This window comes from Arachis ipaensis, chromosome B9 (assembly GCF_059453495.1).
Source record: "Arachis ipaensis isolate K30076 ecotype BB chromosome B9, ASM5945349v1, whole genome shotgun sequence".
NCBI classification, from domain to species: domain Eukaryota; kingdom Viridiplantae; phylum Streptophyta; class Magnoliopsida; order Fabales; family Fabaceae; genus Arachis; species Arachis ipaensis.
The window spans coordinates 32,877,250-32,901,909 of NC_142444.1; the positions used below are offsets into that span (position 1 = coordinate 32,877,250).

The 24,660-nt window shown below is 34.2% G+C and overlaps 1 protein-coding gene across 2 annotated transcripts; it reads right to left on the reverse strand.

Moving 5' to 3' along the window:
* Positions 1–19,845: 19,845 nt before the first annotated feature.
* Positions 19,846–24,198, reverse strand: LOC107619228 (dolichol-phosphate mannosyltransferase subunit 1). Of its 2 annotated transcripts, XR_015900066.1 has the most exons (10): positions 23,923–24,198; positions 22,507–22,617; positions 22,109–22,208; positions 21,956–21,989; positions 21,813–21,889; positions 21,520–21,545; positions 21,257–21,421; positions 21,044–21,158; positions 20,274–20,437; positions 19,846–20,227 (listed from the first exon to the last, which is right to left on the reverse strand). XR_015900066.1 is itself a non-coding variant. In XM_021110796.2 (9 exons), the coding sequence occupies exons 2-9, from the start codon at positions 22,614–22,616 to the stop codon at positions 20,333–20,335; spliced, it is 732 nt and encodes a 243-aa protein (XP_020966455.1). In that variant the 5' UTR covers position 22,617; positions 23,923–24,191; the 3' UTR covers positions 19,846–20,332. The 2 variants fall into 2 exon arrangements, 1 of the variants encoding a protein (XP_020966455.1); XM_021110796.2 differs by having other exon boundaries at positions 19,846–20,437; positions 23,923–24,191.
* Between the last annotated feature and the right edge of the window lie 462 nt (positions 24,199–24,660).

A 24,660-nucleotide genomic window follows, 5' to 3' on the forward strand; every position in this document is an offset into this window, starting at 1 on the left:
TGATTGTCGACATTTTGAATTGAATCCCTCTTATTTATACTTCTTTTCTATCTAGATTTAATGTACTTTTTCTCTTTAATATTTAAAAAAAAAATCTGACCATATTGTCAATGCATGTATTATTGAATGTATTTACTTTTTGAAAAATGCTACTTGTTCTTTAAATTTGTGGCCTTTAGTCAGCCTTTTGATTTAAATAATATTATTTAATTAATTTAAATATCCACTTTTATAGGAAGTTACTTGTTTTTTTATGAAAAGTTACTTGTTTTTTAGTTTCTCTCTCTTCTAAAGGTTGAATGATAAATAATTTTTAAAGGATACCTAATTATACTGTTAATTTTTTTGGTATATGTATGAGGTTTTGTGATACCTAGAGTTATAATTAAGGTCTTTGCTATCACTTATCATATGTATTAAATTTTTCAAACACCTAATTAAAATTAAAAACTATAGTTATATCTTCCACTCAATAGTATATAAACTACACCAATAAGGATTGCCTCGTATCTTTTTTTTTTTGCTCTTTGTTGCTCTCCTGTGAAACTAAAAAATTGATCATCGATTTTACTGATGGTGTGTGGTTGTTGCAGCTGTATTTCTTCCCTTCGTTCATTTTCAGCTATGTCAGAACACTGCATCTTCTCTTGATATTCGTCTTACTTCTTTGGCTAGGCATTTATTTTTTGTTGTTTAGTCGCCTGATTGCCGGTTGTCTAATCTGTTATGGTTTTACTGATGGTGTGTGGTTGTGGCTGCCGAATTGTTATAATTGATCTGTCTCTTCTACGTCCGAGAATTTTATCTTCTCTGAGTCTTTGTCTAACTTCTTTGGCCAAACATCTCGTTTATGCTCTTCAGTCGCATGATCTTTGGTTGTCTAATATGTCCTTATTGGTATGTGGTTATATTTTTTCTCCAGTTTGTCTTATGTCTCTCTATATTTGTATACACGATGATCATAATTGAGTATCTGGTTTGGACAATGTTAGTCATAGTTATGTTTTTAATATTAAACTCTTAAGTTTGATGATATATATTCTGAGTTTGCTTTCATCTCGAATCTGTTTTCTGCATTGTTATTCTCATTACATCCATTTGTTATTTCGTTTTTTTGCCTGAATTTCTTCTATGTTTTCACCAGGTGGATCAAATTTTCTGGTGGTCTTCATGTTCTTTCCTTTTTTTTTTTTCCCTTTTTCCCCTGTCACTTATTTTTCAGTCGACAATTTTATATTTTATTCTGAATTTAATCACCCTTTTCTTTTTTTGTTTTTTGAATTTGTTATCTTTCTAGTTATTCGTTGTGGTTTATTAGTGTTTGTGCTAGATATTTCTATTCTTCTTAGTCTATGTCTGTTGGTGCTTGAAATATGTAGGGAAATCTGTGATGGATTTTGGTTAAAGGTAGGGGTGGCAATGGGACAGGCAGGGGCGGATTTTCGCCCTACCCAACCCCACCCCGTCCTACAATAACTCGCATCGAACTCGCCCTGCTTCTACCCGCGGGTAGTAAAAAGTTAAACCCTAACCCTACCCGCCCCGCCCTTATAATTATTAAAATCCAAAAAACAAAATTAAATTTTAAAATTTATATAACCATAATTACATACATAACATAAATTAAAGTACAATTTTAAATATGATGCAATATTATTAATCATTTTACTAATTATTTTATATATACTACATATATCATATATACCGGGGCGGGTTTAACCTAAACCCAACCCCGCCTAGCCCCACCCCGGAACCCGCCCCGAGCGAGTAGGGACGGAGTGGGTACCTACGGGTTCGGGTAGTGTTGCCACCCCCTAGTTAAGGGCTATCTGCTGTCTCTACTCATATTTGGTGATTTTTATATGTTTAAATATAATTTTGAAATACCCGATAACAACATTTTCTTTACATTCGTTGTCTATTTCTTAATTTTTCCACTGTATTAGTGTCTATTATTAATTATTAATCTATTTGTTGCTTTATCTTCGTTCCTTGTTATTTCGAGTCGATTCAGATGATGTTTTAACTTATCTGATGGAGGTTGGATATGAGGGCATACCAAAGTTGCTTCGATCCTTGTCTGTAGTTGTTCTTAATCACTATATTTTGATCTGTCGATTGTGGTCTTCGATAATTTCAAAGGATTTCATTTCCTTGGTCGATTTATTTGTTATCGACTTCATCTCTGTAATAATCGAATCGTTCGAATTTTCTGTCTCGCATGTACATTTGAAGCCAAAATCCAATTTCTTTCTTAACCGTTAATCATATTTAATGGTGTGGGTTCTTTACTTTTTATTAATCTCTTTTTTTCTAGCATTAGGTTATTTTTAATTGCTTGTAACGTTTAATTGGGACATGTGGGTTAAATATGTTCTTATAGATAATGTGTTGTCCGTAGTTGTTCTTGATGACTATATTTTGATCTGTCGATTGTGGTCTTGGATAATTCCGAGGGAATTCATTTCCTTGGCCGATTTGTTTGTTATCAACTTCAATCAACTTCACCTCTGTAATAATCGAATCGTTTGAATTTTCTGTCTTGCATGTACATTTGAAAATAAAATCCAATTTATTTCTTAACCATTAATCATATTTAATGGTGTGGCCGGTTTATTATTTATTTATTTATTTTTCTAGCATTAGTTTGTCCTTAATTACTTGTAACATTTAATTAGGACATGTGGGTTAGATATGTTCTTGTAGATAATATGTCCCTGAATGGCTGAATCCTCTTATTTCTAAATCATCAACGTAATTATTTCGTTATCCTAATTATCTTATATATGATCAACGTGCTTTTTGGATGTTTTATTTATTTCATCTGGTCCGAGTAATTTTAGTATGTATGAAAACATAATAGTTCGGTGTTTAACTTACTCGTAGGCCTATGTTAATTGTAGTGTTAATCCATAAAAAAATATATTACAATGCTACCAAGAAATTCTTGCAAAACGTACCTATAAACAATGGGAGAGTAACTTTTTTTACCAACAACGTATCAAATTTGCTGTGATACTTGTCTCATTGTACTCGATCTCGATATTTTTTTATTTGTTGGTTGTTGTCTTCGATAACTTCGAAGGATTTATTAATTAAGCAAATACTTTTAAAGAAACAATAATTTAAATTTACACTTCTTTTTTGCAACTTTTTTCTTTTGTTTGTATAATTTGCATTTCAAGTACATGCGGAACATGTCTTTTTAACGCAAAACTTAGATAAATGATTACTAATATTACCAACATTGTTAATAACAATAACGATGTTAATACCGTTGATCATTTAAGACAAAACAAGTAGATAGATTACTTATATTAATAAATAATAATAATAATAATAATAGGAGAAATATGTTATTTTTTAATTATTACCTTTTTGTTTAAATTACTAGTACGTGAATTTTATACTAGTATTATAATTTTTATGCTTGATTTTAAATATCTAATAATTATCTACCGTCTTACTTTAAAAATCAAATATATATTTATAACCTTCTTAAGTATAGGTAAATATTTGTTTTGAGTATACATAACGAGAATAATACGGATCGAAATCGATGAATAATAATTTTATATAATACCAAAAAAAGAAGTCTGCCGAGGAAGATAAGGGAAATTCAAAATGATTAAAACAGGAAATTTACATAACTCAAAGAATAAAAAAGGAATCAAAATTGCTAATCGTTTTCCAGGTCATTTAATAGTAATAACAAGTATAATTATCCATGTTATACACGTGATAAGATTGAAATTATAATTTTAAATTATTTTTTAAAATTAATTTGAATTATAATAATTTGATTAATAAAAAAGTAACATGTTATGTATTTTTTTAATTTAGTGTTAATTGGATTAACTCTAAAATAGTTATTAATTGGTTCTAATAATCTACTTTTTTCAATAAATCAGACATATATATTGAATGTGATCATAAATAATATAGTAATAGTTAAATCCACCAATAAATATATTAGTTATTATCACACTATAAAATAAATTAAATATAAAGGCTATTAGCACTTATAAGTCTATAAAATCGCACTGTCTTTGTTCGCATGCAAGAGTTTACTTATCAAATAAACTTAAAATATGAACAAAAAATATTTATAAATTGGACCTAGCATCACTTGAAAGAATAATGGAAAATAATCAACTTACCTTATCATCCATGAGAACCATTTATATGTAAGTCGTCTTGTTCTTGTCAAATTTGGATGAGACTTTCCATAACCTTATATATTAATTTTGTTAAATAATTCTCTCTCTCTCTCTCTCTATATATATATATATATATATATATATATATGAATTGAAGTACACATGACAAAATAGAATATTACAAACAAAATTATAGTAAGATTATTTAAAAACAACATAAAAATCACACATTTTTTTGTTAATCAGAAGCTAAAATAAAAAAAAAGCGTGCGCCTAATAATAAGCAATTAAAATAAACAAAAATTTTAAAAAAATATAAAAAAATAAAATGTATAAATAAAAATAAAAGAAACAAAATTTCAATAAATTATAAAAATTGTACCTAAACACGAGAGAGAGAAAGAGGGGGAGGGAGAAAGGGAGGGAGAGAGAGAGAAAAGAAAGTGAATGAGTAAAAAATATTTGATGTTGTATAAATAGAGGGTAGTGAAAAAAATAAAATAATTAAATTAATTCATATATTTTGTTATCATATTTATTATTTATTAAATAATTCAATATTTACTCCACTCAAATCAAATAATTAATATAATTAACTAAATTAATTAATTGATATAATTAATTATAATAAATGGTGAAATTTGAATGTCTAATCAAATTAATTAATTGATATAATTAATTAATTATAATTTATTTGCTTTAACGAATTAAATGAAATAAATCAGGAAACACCTTAAGAGCATGTCGCATCAGTTCTGTTATTAAGCGTAAAAATTTGATTTTTATATAATAGAATAAATAGAATAGATAGATAATAAAGATATTTTCTTAGATTAGTATAATTGTGCATTATTCATTAATTATTAATTGTAATATTGTAATATAATTATAATAAAGATATTTTTTTAAAATAATTTATTTAGAAAAATATAAATTTGTTATTAATAATCGGTGCCATTATCATATAATTATTATTATTATTATTATTGTTGTTGTTGTTGTTGTTGTTGTTGTTGTTGTTGTTGTTGTTGTTGTTGTTGTTGTTGTTGTTGTTGTTATTATTAAAATGATTAAAAATATTTTCGATTGATAATTGATAAGTAGTTTAATAATGTATTAAATATTGATTTGATATAATTATAATGAAGATATGTTTCTAAATTAGTATAATTATGTATTATTCATTAAATATTAATTATAATATGATTATAATAAAGATATTTTATATAAAATAATTTAGAATAGAAAAAATTGTATTCATTTTGGAGAAAAAACGGAGTCACGAGAGATCGCCACCTCACTTTCATTAGTTGGAAAAAACCCAATTTTAGTACATTAAGTAGATATTTTACTATTTACGAATTATTCGTTCATTAAATTTAAAACAAATGCATTAGAAACTATATTTTTTTGTATTTTCAATAAAAGTTATCTTACTTTGTAAAGTTGACATGTATCTTTAAGTCATAAGATAGCTAAATTCTAAATAAAAAAAGTAGATACATTAAAACATTATTCTTTTTGTGTTTTGCATATTAATTTTCCTGGAAGTATAATATGAACGTGTCTTCTTAATGCAAAATTCATTCAAACCATTAATAATATTACCAACATTTTTAAGAACAATAGTGATATTAATACGTTTTATAATCTCTTTGCTTAACCTAACCGGCCAGAAGGTTCCTTTACTGATAGCCGACCAGAGATCTAAGGTTAGTTAGTTCTCTTTCCTCTGTCCTACCGATAAGAGCTAGCTCAAGTAAGCGTAATGCCCGCTCTAATTCGACTAGCTTTGACCTTGAACGTGAAAATCTCAGTTGACTGGATATAGTGATTCACATGGGTCTGCTTTACCAAAGAATAAATCAGTTATATTAATAAATATAAATAATCATAACAATAAGGGTAATATCGCATTTTTTTAATTATAACCGTTACGGTTAAACATGCATTTATATAAAATTAATAAATCTAATAGTCATTTATATGATGATACCATAACAAGGCCATTACACAGAATTAAAACAATTGTAATATTTTATTATTAGTCATTTCCACATTAATAAAGTAATAAAGTTGTGTTTGCGGAAGACATTGCGCTTCGCGTGTTCACAAAGCCATATGAGAGAAAGAAACGATTTGGCGCTACAGACTCGATGCAACAGTTTCCAAAACATCTCAAAGGACTTATAAATAGAGCATCAAAAAATGACTCTACTTTATTTTTTATATTCAACTAACTATACCCTGATGTGTGGAAAGCGATGCAACACAAAACTCACTAGCAAGTGTACCGGATCACATCAAGTAATAATAACTCACATGAGTGAGGTCGATCCCACAGGGATTGAAGGATTGAGCAATTTTAGTTTAGTGGTTGATTTAGTCAAGCAAATCAAGTATTGGTTGAGTGGTTTGTAATTGGCAGAAACTAAATTGCATGAATTGTAAAGGGAGAGGGAAGAATTGCAGTAAATCGAAAAGAACAGGAAGTAAAAGTGCTGAATCTTAAAGTGCAAGTAATGTAAATTGTAGAAACTTAGATGGCAAGAAATGTAAATGACTGAATCTTAAAGTGCAAGAAATGTAAATTGCTTGAATTATAAAAGGGATTGGGAGCTGGGATTGTAGAATTTAAACAAGCAGAAGCAGATTGCAACAAACAGAAGAACTAAAGATGAATTAAATTGCAATAGATTTCAAACAGAAAAGTAAAAATGCTTGAAGAACGAAAACAGGAATACTGATGCTTAATTTGCAACAATTTAAAGAATGTTGAAGATCTCAGGAGTGGAAGAGACTAGAAAGCAAGTCTAGATCTCAAATCCTTCCTTGATCCAACAATAACAATTGCAAATTAAAAATGGAAGAGTAAATTGCAGGAGAAAAGAAAATGAAGCAGTAAACAGAATTGAAATTTAAATTCTAGAACTATGCAGAAAGTAAACAAGAGATCTCAAGGTGGGATTGAAACAGAAGTTCTTCAATTCTCCACCCAAGATCCAAGACAAGAAGTAAAGAGTGCTCAAGCAAGAATAAGGAAGAAGAGAGATCAATTCTCCTCCCCAATTCTCTAAGACCCAAATTTAAAGTAAAAGCTCAAAATTACAAAGATGAATATCAAAAGAAAGCCAAAAGTGAAAAGTAAAAAAAAGCTTCAGAGGTTAAAAGTCCTTTTTTTTCTAAATCAAACTAACACCTATTTATACACTTCCTAATTTAGATCTAAGAATTTGGGTGGGCTTTAAAATTTTGTGAAGAAATGAATTAAATTGGATTTTTAATGAATTTTTGGCCCAATATTGCACCTCCCAGGGACGGCTCAGTTGGAAAACCAAACTGAGCACCCCAAATGTTGCTGTCCGTGTCCAATTTGGTGCGTCCAGCCTTGGTTGAGTTGATCTTCAATAGAGCTCAGTTGAAAAATTGAACTGAGCTCTATGCTTGCCTTTGGTGTGTCAATGTTGTGCGCTTCTTGTTGCTCCTTGGCGTGCCAAAGTGTGGGGAGATGGGGGGAGTAGCGCTCAGTTGGAAAAACTAACTGAGCTCCCATTGTGGTGCCTTGTTTTTGTCTTCAAGGTCCCAGGTTCAACTCTTGGTGGAGGAAATTTGAAGCTAATTACCTTGGGGGGGTTGGACGCTCCTTCCTTGCTTTTCATAGAGTTCCCTGGTTCGATCCTCTTGGAGTGCATCTTGGCTCATTTTCTTGCAAGCTAAGTGGCGCTCCTCCCTTGTGTTCCAAAGAGTTCCCAGGTTCGAATCCTAGCCCACCCACCTTGGTTTATTTTTCTTGCAAGCTTGGTAGTGAGAGATCCCTTGTTCGAACCTTGGAGGAAGTATTTTGGCTAATTCTTCTTGATTTTCCTTGCAAAGAGCGTTCCTTGCCTCCCTTGGGTCATTGGTTCGAAACTTGGTGGCTTCCTCCCTTGTAACTTCATCTTGAATTAATTTTGAGAAGTCCCCGATAAAGCTCACTTAGTGAACTGAGCTTTATGCTATTTCCTTGCTTTCTTTAGTGCTCAGTTGACTAAGTGAACTGAGCTTGGTGCCTTGCTTTCTCCCATTTTTCTTTGTGAAGCTCAGTTTGCTTTCTCAACTTAGTTTCCTTCTTCCTCAATGTTGCCACGCTTTTTCTTCCCTTGGGCACGCTCCTTAAGCCACGCTTTTCTTATTTTCTTCTTTCTTCACCTACAAGTAATCAAATCAACCAATCAAAGTATCACAAATTTCACAGGGTTTATAAATCAATTAATTATCAATTAAATTTAGTTTAAACCTCATGATTTAATATCAATTAAAGGATGGTTGATTGATTCAAAAAAACCATGCAATTCCACTCCAAATTACTTACTTACGATGCAAGAAAGTGCATAAAACCTAATAAAAACAAAGAAAAAGACTGGTAAAACTAGGCTAAGATGACTTGTCATCACAACACCAAACTTAAAACTTGTTTGTCCCCAATCAAGCATTAAACATAAGAGAAGATAGAATGAAATAGATAAGTATGCATGTCCTTATTAAGCATATTGTTGAACTTGGTTTATGGGGTTTTATGCAGATCAACAGTAGCTCATTTATTACTTGCTGTTTAACAAACAATGCTTCTTCAAGGATTCACTAAGGTTACTGCTACAATGCCTTACTTTTTGCTTGCTTCCCTTGTTAGCTTTTTCCTTCTTTTTCTTGCATTAGAGCTTATTGTTCATTGAAGCTTGGTGGCAAATGTTGCAGCAGCCTTTGGCTTTGTTTTGCTCAACATTTCTTCACCACAGACACATGGCTCACATTTTCTTCCTAGGATCATTGATGCCCAGCATCTCTTTGGATTACTAAATGTTTTGTAGCTAGGTTGCTCTTTATTGTGGACTTTCATTTAGCCATCCCAAATCAGTTGATCTAAGTGGCCAAGTTTTGAAATACTCCTTAGAACTTACTTGTTCAAGCATATCCCAGTACAAAAACACCACAGGCATGTGTCCTAGGGTCCAAGCTATTGGTGTCTAGCCTTATTGTTTGTTTCTTTGCCTTTTTCTTTGGCTTTTTCTATTTTTTTTCTTTCTGTTTTGATTCATTTTCAAGGGATTCTTATTGATTTAAGGATCATAGCAACAAACTAGCTTAGGCCTCAAATAACATGTCATTATGCAGCAATTATTCTATGAGCTAACAGTTGATTCAAACACATACCACCACTAACTTTCATTCTAATTTTTGCAACATTGATGAACAATTACTTTTCTAAATCAAATATCTTTCTTTTATTCAAACAGCAAAGGAACAAAACAAAGTACTCAAGCTGATGAATGATGACAATTATTATGTAGATAAGCTATTCTAGAAATATATGCAAAACAAAAGACAATTGGAGGTATATCATGTTTCAGGTATACATCTTCCTTATTTAATTTTGAAATTATGAAAGAACTTCACCACCTTTTAGTTGTCCTGCCCTTGGCCTTTGCTTGATTCTCCCTTCTTCTTCTATCTTTTCCCAAGCTTGGAATAATCTCGAACTTCTTCACTAGGGCACCTTCTGTCCCAGACAGGATCTATGAGACCTGTGAGCCCAGCTGTCTCCAATCTTTGATACATCATTTCTGTATAATGCTGGGTCTTTGCTTTCTGTTGGTCTCTTAAATCTTGGCACAGCTCAAATGGTTTGATTTGTGAATTTAATCCTGGCATACAGCGGTTAAATAATCCAACTTTGCTTGTGTATTTTCATAATGCTCTATTTGCTGCGCTTGTCTAGTTTTTCCAATGGTATGATGAACGTTCTTCCACTGATACAAGTTGTGAGTATATTCCCCATATCTGCCCTGGCTCAAGTACAATTTATCATATGATTCTCGGAATTTTGTCGATTGTTCCTTTTGTCCTTCAAGAATCTTTGCTTGAAACTCTTGTTGTTGAGCCATCATTTGTTGATGCCAGCTTGCTTGTGTTTCCTCCATTCGATGCTGCCAGGCTTCATTTTGCTCTCTATCTTTCAGATATTGCTTGCGGTGCTCTAGATATTGCTCTTGTTGTTGCAAGTATAGCTCTTATTGCCTTGAGTACTGCTCTTGTGCTCTCACATTTTGTTGTGATATCTCATCAAGAGCTTCTTGCAATTTACTCATGTCTATTGCACCAGGGGCTTGTTCGTCCCTCTTTTGTGATCTTCTTCTTCTGTGAGTTCTTTCTTCCTCTTGATCTTCCTCTTCCTCTTCATTAAGGCCCTCCATTTTTCTCTTTGTAATTCCTCTGGTTCCCCTCACCTTCTCTGTATCTTCATCTTCGAAGAGCACTCCAGCCTTGTTACACAATCTCAGAATTGTGCTTGGGTGCCCGAGCCTACCTGATTTGTATGTGTCTTCAGCCATTTCTTGGATACTGTCTGCTATGAGTTGGGCAAGGTTGATTTCCCCCCATGTAGGATGCAGTATGTCAGGAGAGCTCTCTTGATTATGACTGATGAGGTATTCGCAGTGGGGAGTATTGATCCCCTTACTACCTCATACCACCCTTTTGCCTCAGGTGTGAGGTCAAATCTCTTCAGACAACTCGGAATTCCCTTTGAGTCTCTTTCCCAGTCTCTTCCTTCAATACATAAACCCTTCCAATATTTCATCAGGGTCATTATCACCACGCAATCTGTCTTCATAGCTAAGCTCATCGTAAGTTATGGTTCTCAACTTTAGAGCTCTTGTAATTGATGGTGGACTAAAATTCACTTCAACACCTCTGACATAACTTTTGTACGGGGGGCTATCTTCGCTTTCTTTAATAGCATTGGAGTAAAACTTCCTTATCATAACAGCACTAATCTCAGTGAGAGGATGGCACAAAAGATTCCATCTTCTTTCCTTGGTGATTTGTCGCATAATGGGATATTCTCCCTCCCTCAGCTCGAACCCCATTTCAGGAATGATAAGCTTTGTTTTCATGAGCCTATTGTATCTTGCTTCATGAAATTGGGATTTGAACCTCTTTGTGTCATAGGATGGAGGTTCTATCACCATTGGTTCCTTCCCTGGTCTTCTCCGTGAACTTGAAAGGGCCATTGAATCTGTGTAAAAATAAGAGATAGGTAGGGTTGTGCTTGGAGTGATGTTCGGTCTTGCTGTGAAGAGGAGGAAGAAAATGTGTGCTACTTAGAAAAAGAGGACTTGTCGGTTGTGTTTATTGATTAGAGGAAAAGTGAAGCTAAAGTTTTAAGTGAAGGTGGCTTGTATGAAAGTGTACTCCATGTTGTGTTGGAGGCTATTTATGGACAAGGCTTCCAAGTTTTCCAACAAAATCACAAGAGAGGAGTGGGTTCGGTTATGGTAATGAAGGGTGAGGATTGAGTTGAACAATGTAAAAAACTCATGAAATGAATGGCCTGCATGTGTTGTTGAAGCTTGACGAGGATTCTCTTCTTATTGGCTGCATGCTTTTTCGGTGTCCAATGGTGCATGCATGCAGATTTTACTTTCCAAGGGGTGCGCTTCACTAGGCACATGTGACCACTTCTCACTTGGCTTGTCATAGCCGTGGTCCTTCCTTTCTTGTCCTTTTCTCAATCTTCTCTTTCCTATCAAATCAAAGCAACAAAATAGTGAGGTTCAGGACAAAATTCGGTAATGTAGTGGTGAATGCTTAGCCTATTTATTATGTTTCTAAGTCATGGAAGATCAATTGTGTCCCTTAGTGAACCAAGGTTTGGTGAACACCAAACTTGTTGTTTGCTAAAGGGTCAATGTCAAAAGTGAGCATTTTGTCACAATTGATACCTTCCTCATGAGTTCTAATTCATTTTCTAACATTAATTCCTAAAATGAAGCAATGTATGATTCATCTATGCATGACTTTGATTTTATGAACACAAGTTGATCCTTCTGAAAATTGATATATGTGCAGACACCAAACTTAATGTTTGGTCATATACATCGAAATGACTAAGCATATGATCTAAGAATGCTTGAAAAGCTTATTTTTGTGTGCTGCAAAGCACACCACACTTAGAAGTCTGGCATGTATTTCAAAACAATGTATGCTTCTTTCAAATATGTCTAATAAAATTCAAAGTCATGCTAAGGTGATCATAATTTATTGAATTAAAAAAAAAAAACAGGCATAATCTTAAATCATGGGTTGCCTCCCATGGAGCGCTCTTTTATTGTCATTAGCTTGACAGTGAATCCCTCTTTTATGGTGGTTGATGACTGTAGTGTCTCAGCTTGTCTCCCCTGACTGTGAGCTTCTTCTTTGTTCCTTGATGTTCAATTTCAGCATGCTCCAGTGATAGTATTTTGCTGACAGTAAAGTAGTCATCAGTCCGTTGATTTCAGCATGCTCCAATGATAGTATTTTGCTGACAGTAAAGTAGTCATCAGTCCGTTGATTTGTCCCCAGTTGTTGATAGATCAATTGTACTTCATCACCCTTAAAGAGCTCCTCTGTTGGAATCTTTTTGTTCTTCCAACCCTTTTTAGTCTTGTTCTTGTTTTTCTTCCTTCTTTTTGCTGATCCTCCTTCTTTAACAGTAGGTTTCACTTTGGGACTCTTCTCCTTGATGACTGACACATCCATGTCTTCTTGAATTTCTTCATTGCTCTGCACAGTCTCTTTCTCTTTTTGCCCTATTGTATTGTCCATATCTTGCTTTGGAGGGTAACTGCTGATTGTCCTGTTAATTCCTTCCTTCCACTGCAAGTTTTCCTTGTTGGTTTCCATGCAGTCTTTCTTGTCATCCATGAGCTGTGTCTCTGGAAATACATTCAAGGTGACGCTTTCATCATACATTCTGAGGGTTAACTCTCCTCACTCTACGTCTATAATGGCCCTAGCAGTGGCCAAGAATGGTCTTTCCAATATAATGGAATCACCTTCATCCTCATTTGAATCTAAGATCACAAAATCTGCTGGAAAGATGAATTTGTCCACCTTTACTAGAAGGTTCTCAATCACACCCCTGGGGCATATCACTGACTTATCCACCAGTTCTAAGGACATCTGTACTGGTTTCACTTCTTCTATGCACAACTTCTTCACTAGAGAGGAAGGCATCAGATTGATACTAGCCCCTAAGTCACACATTGCCTTGTTGATGGTCATACTACCAATGGCACAAGGTAGAAAGAAGCTTCCAGGATCTTCAAGTTTAGGGGGAAATCTTTTTTAGATTAATGCTCTGCATTCTGCAGTGAGCATTATAGTTTCATTCTCTTGCCAACTTCTCTTTTTGGTTATAAGTTCCTTTAAGAATTTGGCATATAGGGGAATTTGCTCTAATGCCTCAGCTAAGGAAATATTTATCTCCAACTTCTTGAAAGTCTCAAAGAACTTATGAAAATGTTGATCCTTTGCTTCTTTGTTGAATCTCTGGGGATATGGCAGTGGAGGTATAAAGCTTTTCTCTGCTTGCTGCTTTTGTTCCTTGGTTAGCTCTTCCTTTTCTTTGAGCTTCTCTGGAGTATTCTTGCTTGCTGTTACCTCCTCATTGTTGGCTTCTTTTTCAACATGCTTCTTGTCATTTTTCTTTGGCTTCTTGGTTGCTTCTTCATTTTTCACCAAAATTTTACCACTCATCAGCTGTATGGCTTTGCATTCCTCTTTTGGATTCGGAACGGTGTCACTTGGTAATGAACTCAAAGGTCTCTCAGTAGCAAGTTGTTTGGAAATCTGTCCGATCTGCCTCTCCATATTCTTCATGGAAGCCTCCTGATTCTTTGTTGTCATCTCTTGGTGCTTCATCAGTTTATCCATTAAGATCTCTAAATTGGTGATCCTCTGAGAGTCTTGTGAGGTTGGTTGATTGTGGGGTGTTGAGGGTTGAGGGTATGTGTTTTGGTTGGTGGCTTGGTTATTGGATGGATGATGGTTAGAGTTGGAGTAAGTGTTTTGTGGTTTTCTGTATGTGTTTTGGTTATTGTTTTGCTAGTTGTTGTGGTTTGTGTTTTTCCAACTGTTTTGGTTTGAGTTTCTTTGCCATGGTTGTTGAGTTTGATTTTGATTGTCTCCTCATCTGAGGTTGGGGTGGTTCTTCCAGGAGGGGTTATAAGTGTCACCATAAACCTCATTTGTCCCAGCATTTTGATTGTGCATATACTGGACTTGTTCTTGCTATTGATCCTCTTGAGTTTCTTCATTTGTTCCCCATGTGGATGATGGTTGGCTTGTGTTGACTGCTGCAACTTGGAGGCTATCAATCTTTTTGGCCATTTGCTCAAATTATTGTTGAATTTGCTGCTGCATCACTTTGTTTTGAGCTAGGATTGAGTCCACTCCTTCCAACTCCATCACTCCTTTCCTTTGTGATGGTTGGCGTTGCCTTTGGTGAGCAAAAAAATACTAGTTATTAGCCACCATATCAATGAGATTTTGGGCTTCCTCTACAGTTTTCATGAGTTGCACAGAGCCTCCTGCTGAATGATCCAAAGCCTCTTGAGATTTCAATGTCAAGCCTTCATAGAAATTATGCAATCTGTCCCACTCATTAAACATTTCAGGTGGACATTTCCTGATTAGAGCCTTGTATCGTTCCCATGCCTCATACAAAGGTTCAGCATCCATTTGTGTGAATGTTTGTACTTCAGTCTTCAATCTAATAACCCTTTGAGGTGGGTAAAACTTGGCAAGGAACTTGCTCACTAGATCATCCCAATTGTTGATGCTGTCTCTTGGGAAGGATTCCAACCATTGAGTAGCTTTGTCTCTGAGAGAAAATGAAAATAATAACAACTTGTAGATGTCAGGATGCACTCCATTGGTTTTGACAGTGTCGCAAATCCTCAAGAAAGTAGACAAGTGTTGGTTTGGATCTTCAAGTGGTCATCCTCCATAAGAACAATTGTTTTGAACCAAGGTGATGAGTTGTGGCTTTAGTTCAAAGTTATTTGCATTAACATTTGGGGTAAGAATGCTACTCCCACAATGTCTAGGATTTACAAAGGTGTAGGAAGCCAAAACTCTTCTCTGTGGTGGATTATTGTTGTTGTTGGCTACTCCTTCTGGTGGATTTGGTGGATTTGTTAAGTGTTCCTCCATATCTTGGAACTCTTATTCTGAATCCTCTTCTCCAACAATGTTTTTCCCTCTTTCAGCTCTTCTTAATCTCCTGAGGGTTCTTTCGTCTTGTTCGCAAAAAGTGGGTATAACTCTCCTTGTACCTGACATACAACCAAAGCATAAGAATCACACAACACCAGAAAGGCAATAACACTTCAATCCATTGCTAAAATGAAATGTTAGTTGATTTAAGCAAAAATTCAAACAGTTAGTGGGTTAATCAAAAGTTAAAGAAATAGAAAAGAAAAAAAATGCTTGATCTAGGTCTCCACTTCACTTAATCATTGTCAATCTAATCAATCCCCGGCAACGGCGCCAAAAACTTGATGTGTGAAAAGCGATCCAACACAAAACTCACCGGCAAGTGTACCGGGTCGCATCAAGTAATAATAACTCACATGAGTGAGGTCGATCCCACAGGGATTGAAGAATTGAGCAATTTTAGTTTAGTGGTTGATTTAGTCAAGCGAATCAAGTATTGGTTGAGTGGTTTGTAATTGGCAGAAACTAAATTGCATGAATTGTAAAGGGAAAGGGAAGAATTGCAGTAAATCGAAAAGAACAGGAAGTAAAAGTGCTGAATCTTAAAGTGCAAGTAATGTAAATTGCAGAAACTTAGATGGCAAGAAATGTAAATGACTGAATCTTAAAGTGCAAGAAATGTAAATTGCTTGAATTATAAAAGGGATTGGGAGCTGGGATTGCAGAATTTAAACAAGCAGAAGCAGATTGCAACAAACAGAAGAACTAAAGATGAATTGAATTGCAATAGATTTCAAACAGAAAAGTAAAAATGCTTGAAGAACGAAAACAGGAATACTGATGCTTAATTTGCAGCAATTTAAAGAATGTTGAAGATCTCAGGAGTGGAAGAGACTAGAAAGCAAGTCTAGATCTCAAATCCTTCCTTGATCCAACAATAACAATTGCAAATTGAAAATGGAAGAGTAAATTGCAGGAGAAAAGAAAATGAAGCAGTAAATAGAATTGAAATTTAAATTCTAGAACTATGCAGAAAGTAAACAAGAGATCTCAAGGTGGGATTGAAACAGAAGTTCTTCAATTCTCCACCCAAGATCCAAGACAAGAAGTAAAGAGTGCTCAAGCAAGAATAAGGAAGAAGAGAGATCAATTCTCCTCCCCAATTCTCTAAGATCCAAATTCAAAGTAAAAGCTCAAAATTACAAAGATGAATATCAAAAGAAAGCTAAAAGTGAAAAGTAAAAAAAAAGCTGCGGAGGTTAAAAGTCCTTTTTTTTCTAAATCAAACTAACACCTATTTATACACTTCCTAATTTAGATCTAAGAATTTGGGTGGGCTTTAAAATTTTGTAAAGAAATGAATTAAATTAGATTTTTAATGAATTTTTGGCCCAATATTGCACCTCCCAGGGACGGCTCAGTTGGAAAACCAAACTGAGCACCCCAAATGTTGCTGTCCGTGTCCAATTTGGTACGTCCAGCCTTGGTTGAGTTGATCTACAATAGAGCTCAGTTGAAAAATTGAACTGAGCTCTATGCTTGCCTTTGGTGTGTCAATGTTGTGTGCATCATGGCATCCTTGGCCGTGTCAATGTGCGCTTCTTGTTGCTCCTTGGCGTGCCAAAGTGTGGGGAGATGGGGGGAGTAGCGCTCAGTTGGAAAAACCAACTGAACTCCCATTGTGGCGCCTTGTTTTTGTCTTCAAGGTCCCAGGTTCAACTCTTGGTGGAGGAAATTTGAAGCTAATTTCCTTGGGGGGGGGGGGGGTTGGACGCTCCTTCCTTGCTTTTCATGGAGTTCCCTGGTTCGATCCTCTTGGAGTGCATCTTGGCTCATTTTCTTGCAAGCTAAGTGGCGCTCCTCCCTTGTGTTCCAAAGAGTTCCCAGGTTCGAATCCTAGCCCATCCACCTTGGTTTATTTTTCTTGCAAGCTTGGTAGTGAGAGATCCCTTGTTCGAACCTTGGAGGAAGCATTTTGGCTAATTCTTCTTGATTTTCCTTGCAAAGAGCGTTCCTTGCCTCCCTTGGGTCATTGGTTCGAAACTTGGTGGCTTCCTCCCTTGGAACTTCATCTTGAATTAATTTTGAGAAGTCCCCGATAAAGCTCACTTAGTGAACTGAGCTTTATGCTATTTCCTTGCTTTCTTTAGTGCTCAGTTGACTAAGTGAACTGGGCTTGGTGCCTTGCTTTCTCCCATTTTTCTTTGTGAAGCTCAGTTTGCTTTCTCAACTTAGTTTCCTTCTTCCTCAATGTTACCACGCTTTTTCTTCCCTTGGGCACGCTCCTTAAGCCACGCTTTTCTTATTTTCTTCTTTCTTCACCTACAAATAATCAAATCAACCAATCAAAGTATCACAAATTTCACAGGGTTTATAAATCAATTAATTATCAATTAAATTTAGCTTAAACATCATGATTTAATATCAATTAAAGGATGGTTGATTGATTCAAAGAAACCATGCAATTCCACTCCAAATTACTTACTTACGATGTAAGAAAGTGCATAAAACCTAATAAAAACAAAGAAAAAGACTGGTAAAACTAGGCTAAGATGACTTGTCATCATACCCCTACCCCTTTTCTAGGCTGAAAGTGGTAATGGAGCGTATGACAGACCTTGTCTACTTTTCCCATGATATATGCGTAGCCATTAGCATGAAAGTCGCAGCAAATTCCTTTAGGGACCTATGCAGTCTCAAGATGACATGAAAGGCTTTGCGCGAGGTAGGAGATGAGGATATTATTCACACATGTGTTTCAATACCAGAACCACGTGAATTTGGGTGGAGTTGGTATCTTGACCCGAGCGCAACGAGATTCTTTCACCGGTGCTGGGCGATGGGTCATCCGGAGCTTCTCTATTGGGATGGAATTCGACAGCTTTTTATTCGATGATTAGATGATTTTGGTTTGCAACTTCTACGAACTGCTGCAATCCAAGGCCACGACGCTGCGAGATATGCACTATCAATGATGTTTCTACTTCGCAACGAGTCTAAGGAGTCAAAAAACAACGGAATGCTAATGTTTCGTTCACTTGAGGAGTTTGGTTTACTAACCATCTGCAGAGATAAGTTCTCTCAAGTTATCGGCTATTTGTGACCATTTAATGAGAATGTGCCTATGCTAAACACAGACGTTTAGTATGTGCTTCTACGTCATGTCCAACCCGTGGCCACATGAGTCGTCTTTATAACCATCACCACTATGGAAGAGGGTGGCATTGCAACAACGGTAATGGAGGTTCTAGTGATGTAGCCTGTATCTACTATCACTCAAACTATGAGTTGATATTATTTGTCAACCTGTTTTAAGTTAATGTATATTTTAAATTATATGATCAGAGGAGTTTTATGCAGATAAAATTTTTCTTATCCTTTTTAAATTTTAGGTCATGATTGTTAAATTTTAGTGAATATACAAAACGAAGTGAGTAGAGTCATTTTTTATGCTATATTTATAAGCCATTTGAGACGTTTCAAAAACTATTACATCGAACTATGAGTTGTTATTATTTGTCAACCTGTTTTAGGTTAATGTATATTTTAAATTGTATATGATCAGAGGAGTTTTATGCAGATGGAATTTCTCTTATCTTTTTTAAATTTTAGGTCATGATTGTTAAATTTTAGTGAATATACAAAACAGAATAAAGTCAATTTTTTATGCTATATTGATAAGCCCTTTGAGACATTTCAAAAACTATTGCATTGAACTATGAGTTGATACTATTTATCAACCTATTTTAAATTAATGTATGTTTTAAATTATATATGATCAGAGAAGTTTTATGCAGATGAAAATTTTCTTATCCTTTTTTAAATTTTAAGTCATGATTGTTAAATTTTAGTGAAAATTGAAGAAAAACCAATAAGAAAATGGATTAGGATAAAGAAAATTGAAAATGGAGACAAAATTTTACTTATTGACAAAATGCCCGAGGCCATTGACACAACAATAAAATGAGTATAAGTAAGCGATGTCAATTTTTATTTTTATTCTTATAATCACAATAAGTAAAATTTTTTGTCTCCATTTTCAATTTTAGTGGTTTAAATAAGTAAAAATATGTTTCAATATTAGTGGTGCCAATACGTAGATTAAGTAGAGTTTAAATTCCTTCAACGTGAACACTACCTAATTCTAAATCTCTCAACCCAATCCTACCCTATCTGACTTGTAAAAATAAATTATTTTTTCTTCATACAAACATTTAGTCCTTATCTCATAATATTAAACATTATTTATTTATCATTAACATATTGAATTACTAGTTTGATAACACTAAATATTTGTGAAAAATATAAGAATTTAGATTCAAATTTTTACTCGATTATCATATATATATATGAACATTCACATTATATATTAAACTTATATATTAAACGTGCGAATTAGACGGATAAGATTGACTCAGCACTTAAATCAAACCCTACCCACTGCGAGTCAAGTTGCCAACCCGCAAATGCAGGTTGTACTGCTAGCCCTACCTGCCATGTGATGTTCAACTTTTCTGACATGGAACATCTTTCCTCAAAATCCATATCTTACTATTATATTTTCCAACTAATGAATAATCAATATTGCACCATAAACATAAAATAAAAAAATACTACCACTTCTTTTCTTCTTTGACTCAAGTAAATGGAAGAACTCAGGGACCTATGATGAAACAAGTGACGTATATAGCAAATACCTTAAGCGTCATTAATTATGTTGATACATAAAATCGGGTTGACAAGTGAATACAACAGTGTGTTAACATTTCAAGAAAGATGAATACTCCCAGGAGGACATCTTCATATAAAGATAATATTGTAAAACATTCGATGATTTAGTCAAACATGCTTAGTTAAACATGTCAAACTGCAAAATCATCTTCACATGAAAACGTATTCACGGAAGTAACCACCTTAAAGAAAAGCTCAGTGTAAGTCACAACTTCAGCAAAAACCGAACAAGATGGTTAAAATCACAAATTCCACAAAAGGTTGAAAACACACGGAACAATGCTTCCTACTAAATTAGAAAAACAAATGATAAGATTCTACCAAGAAGCTTATGTCATTACTTCTAAATAAATAGGTAATTACACTAAGTCTCTATATAGTTCCTTTTTTGCTAAAATGTGAGACATGGATGATTTATCTTTTTACATTGTCACCAAAAGATATGCTAGGCCTTTCAGGTATTCAACAATCTCGGATCCACCAAGTTTTGAACTTCCAAATACTCTATCAACAAATGTGATTGGAACCTGTACATAAGTGAAACTAAAGTCGGCTCCAAATTGAATTATGAATTCTTAGTCATCTACTCCTCAAGTTGCCATCATGAGAGAAGTTTCATATGTAGATTAAATGTGAAATTTTGTAGCATCATAGTTTTAACTAATCATTAAATGCTTTACTTCGCTGTATTGAACTGCCGGCCATGTTTATGCCTAGTGGCAAGCAAATAATATTACTCACAAAAAAGAGTAAGATCAATAGAAAATAATAGAGCTAATCCTGAGAAGAATTCCAAGGTCGAGACAATTCAATGCTATTAGAAAATATTCTTTTGAGTTGTTTATGTGTTCGACATCGTTCTAAATCTCATGGATAGCTACTGAAGACCAAGACCTATCTAATTTTGTAGGTTAAGGAAAATGAACAAGGTGACCAAATAAAAGGCACAACTACAGTTGGAACTAGCACCAATAGTGCACTAGTTGCCTCAAAACAAAGCACACACTTGTATGTTGTATATAAATGATCAACGCTAATACGCATCTAAATAATGAGCTACGGACTAATGAAAGTCAACAAAACAACTAGGTTAACCGTTAACCTAAATTATGAACATCATTATGTAAATGTACCTCTCCAATATGATATCCTTTTCTGGATGCTCTGACTATCATCTCCATTTGAAAGACATATCCCTTACTAACGCAGCAATTAATGATGTCTTCAAGCACAGACTTCCTATAAAGTCTACCAAAAGACCAAGAATAAATTGATTTCAAATCATGGAAGCAAGGCAGAAACTTACTATCAACAATGTATTTAATACAAAGTATCAAGATCAATACCTAAATGATCCTGTCAAATCTGAGACACCAGGCCATAAAAATGTTTGAGCAAGAACATTTGCTCCCCTGCTTGTTAGTTTGCGGATAAGATTCCATCCGTGCACACCACCACCTTTAACATAACGAGTACCAGTAACTATATCTGCTCTAGTTTCCATTTGCTTGCTGAAAAACGTGAGATTAATGGTGACAGGTGTTCATATAAAGATGGCATAGGCAGTTAACGAGAAAGTGAGAAATGAATTATTGAAAGTTTCCCTTACCTGATGAATTTTGGCAAATATTTTGGCTGCAGAAGAACTAAACAGATCAGACAAAGAAAAATAAATAAATAAGAAGAGGTTAACACAATACTGCTACTAATTCTGCTACTAATAATTCTCTAAACTAAAAATGAATAAATAAGAAGAGGTTAACACAATTCTGCTACTAATAATTCTCTAAACTAAAAATGAAGTTCATCTAATTATTCTCTCTTATTTTTCATTATTTGTTCCAAATTTAATCACTAATAATAACTACAATCTGTCATTTACATGTTAACAGCAAAACTTACATGGTGTGACAGATCAGCATCCATGATGACAACAAAATTTCCAGATGCATGCTTCATGCCGTGAATATAAGCAGTTCCTGTACATGAATTGTATCAAAGGCCAATATAATCAAAATCATTTAGCAAAAGTATCAGGTATATACCTAAACCCAGCTTCTTAGGTCTCGGTCTTAGCAGCTGGAACCAAAGGAATAAGCACGATTATCCTAAATGATAAAAACGGGGAATTGGGTGGCGCAGGGTGTTTAGGATTAAAAAAATCAAAGATAACTAGTTGTTTAACCCATAGAGCTTACAATCCGATCTTCTCCATAAACTTTCTGCAGTTGTATTACCATATCCTGGGTACCATCCGGACTCCCATCATCCACAACGATAACTTCAAAATCAACATCCCTAAATCGCGCAATGAAAAGGAGTCTCCATAAAGATAGATAAACACAGTATGAAGATGGTTTTATGAAATTTTCACATGAAACACAAAGGCATGCTCTTGCTGAAGACATCTATCCAGTTTTCATTTTGAATTGAAACAGACAAAAGCACAACAAAATGGCTACTTGCTGTCAACCTTTTCCACATAGAACAAGCTCAAATACAAAATTGATTATGTAGATTATAAATTTATACATGTAGGAATACAGAAAACTGAAGAAGCAAATTGCAAGAACCATGAAAAGTATGGAAAAAATACTTGAGATGCTTGAAGATGAGGTAAACAATGAGACCAATGTTGAGCCGCTCATTATACGTAGGAACAATTATACTGTACTTGTTTGCTTGATTCTTATTCTGTGCATCCATTCTACAACAGAGACCAAAGCCACCCGATGCTGTGAGTTTTATGAATTATCATAGATTAAAAGGAAAAATCTATGTTATAACTTTAATACAACAAACATTGCAGCAGAGGATAACAAATTGATAAGTGGTAAAGCTGTTGTTGGCTTCCTGTTATAGTTGGATTTTGACCTATTAACAGGTAAAGGGACTCTTGGTAAGGAACATACTTCTTAGACTTCTCTATTCAGTATCTAATGCTCTCAACTAGACATCACCATCATCATCACTATCTATTCCTTTTTTAGCATTTAGCAACATGATACATATATAAATACATCCTTTTAGTCATCGCAATTTGCTTTTGGATTCCCTTTATCTCATAATCTATATCTCAACCTTTCTTTCTTCCTTTTCTTTTTTATTCTTTTAACTCATTTTCTTCCTAACTATTATTTTGTATTTCAAAATGGTTCCAAAGTGATTCCAGATATTGTGTTCCATCTACTTCTCAATTTTTTCAATTATGAATAATAATATTCTGTCTGATCTAATTAACATAGACAATAATAAAAGATAGGAATATGGTTGGTTTAACAAGCAATCATCAATAGCATAGCTATAAAAGAGTCTCTTTACATGAACAAAAGATAAATCAAGAACTGAAGACAAAATATACAAGACACTTATTACATTGTGCTTAATGAAGATGTATTAGTGAACCTAAATGGTAAGCATAACAGAAGCAAAATAAGGCCTTCATTCTTCCATTTGTCTTTAGTTAAATTCAAATGACAAGCAACTCAGAAGCAAATTAAGGTTCCAGAATGTTAATTAGTTCATTCTTTCATAAAGCCGAAAGGTTTAATCAGGCACAAGCAAATTTAGGCTCTATTTAGGCAGAACAGATCACCAAGATTAAAGTTTAATCAAACACTGTATTTCATCTCATAAAGAGGCAAAATCAGAACTAACCTAATAAAGATAGATGAACAAAGAAATCTTAAAATTGACCTAATCCATATTCTTAACAGATCAACTCATCAATATTCAATAATCAATAATCAATTAATCAGAAATCAATATATCGAGAGGAACAGAAAAATAGCAGAAGAAAAACACCATCAATGCCCATTCCATTAGGGAAATTCTAATGCCAAAGTTTACAAAACACCATACAAAATACCAAAGTTTAAAAATAAATAAATTCAATTTACAGAGTAAGAGAGAAAAATAGAGAGTATTAGGATAAAATAAAACACGAGACACAAATCTAGGTTCCAGAAAGAGAAAGAACAACTAAAAGAACATGAAGGACGAGAACGCGTACCGAAGTTTCTAAAGGAGGCGGTGTTCGTTGCGGTGCTGGCAGCAGAGTTTGCAGGCGGCGGCGGAGCTGGTGGTGGATTGAAAAGCGGCGGTGTGCGGATAGAGACAGAAGATCAGAGGAGAGGAGAGCAGATCGGCGACTAGCTCAAAGGTTGCAGCCTCGCCGGAGAGACATTACATAGCAACAGCAAAGCTGGAGAGACGGGAGGGACGGCGGAGAAAGAAGTCGGTATTAGTGCAGTGCTAGGGGTATTTTGGGAGTTTGTTGCTGATGGGTGTTTAGATTTTTAAATATTTAAAAATAAATTATAATTATAATTAAATAATAAATATCTAAATTTAAATAAATAAAATTTAAGAATTTGATCCTCTAAATTTTGAATTCTCATGATAAAGTGTGATCTTTCACTATTTATTTCATAAGTGGGACCAAAAATAAATACGAGAGAGAAACTATTTAAAAGTAAAAGATAATATTTTACCATCTAAAGTGAAATTCAAAATTTAAGAATTTGTTACAATATGGATGACCACCTACTCTTCATCCAATTAAAAATAGTTGAGTAGTACAAATCTTTAATATACCCGGTGTCATCCTTTCCAAAATTTGAAAAAGTTAATCTTATACAAATATAAATAGGAGAACCGAACCGAAGTAATATTAGGGGTGAGCACGGGTCGGTTTGGTTCAGGTTTATGATAAAATTAGAACTGAACCGATCAAAATATAATTAGTTCG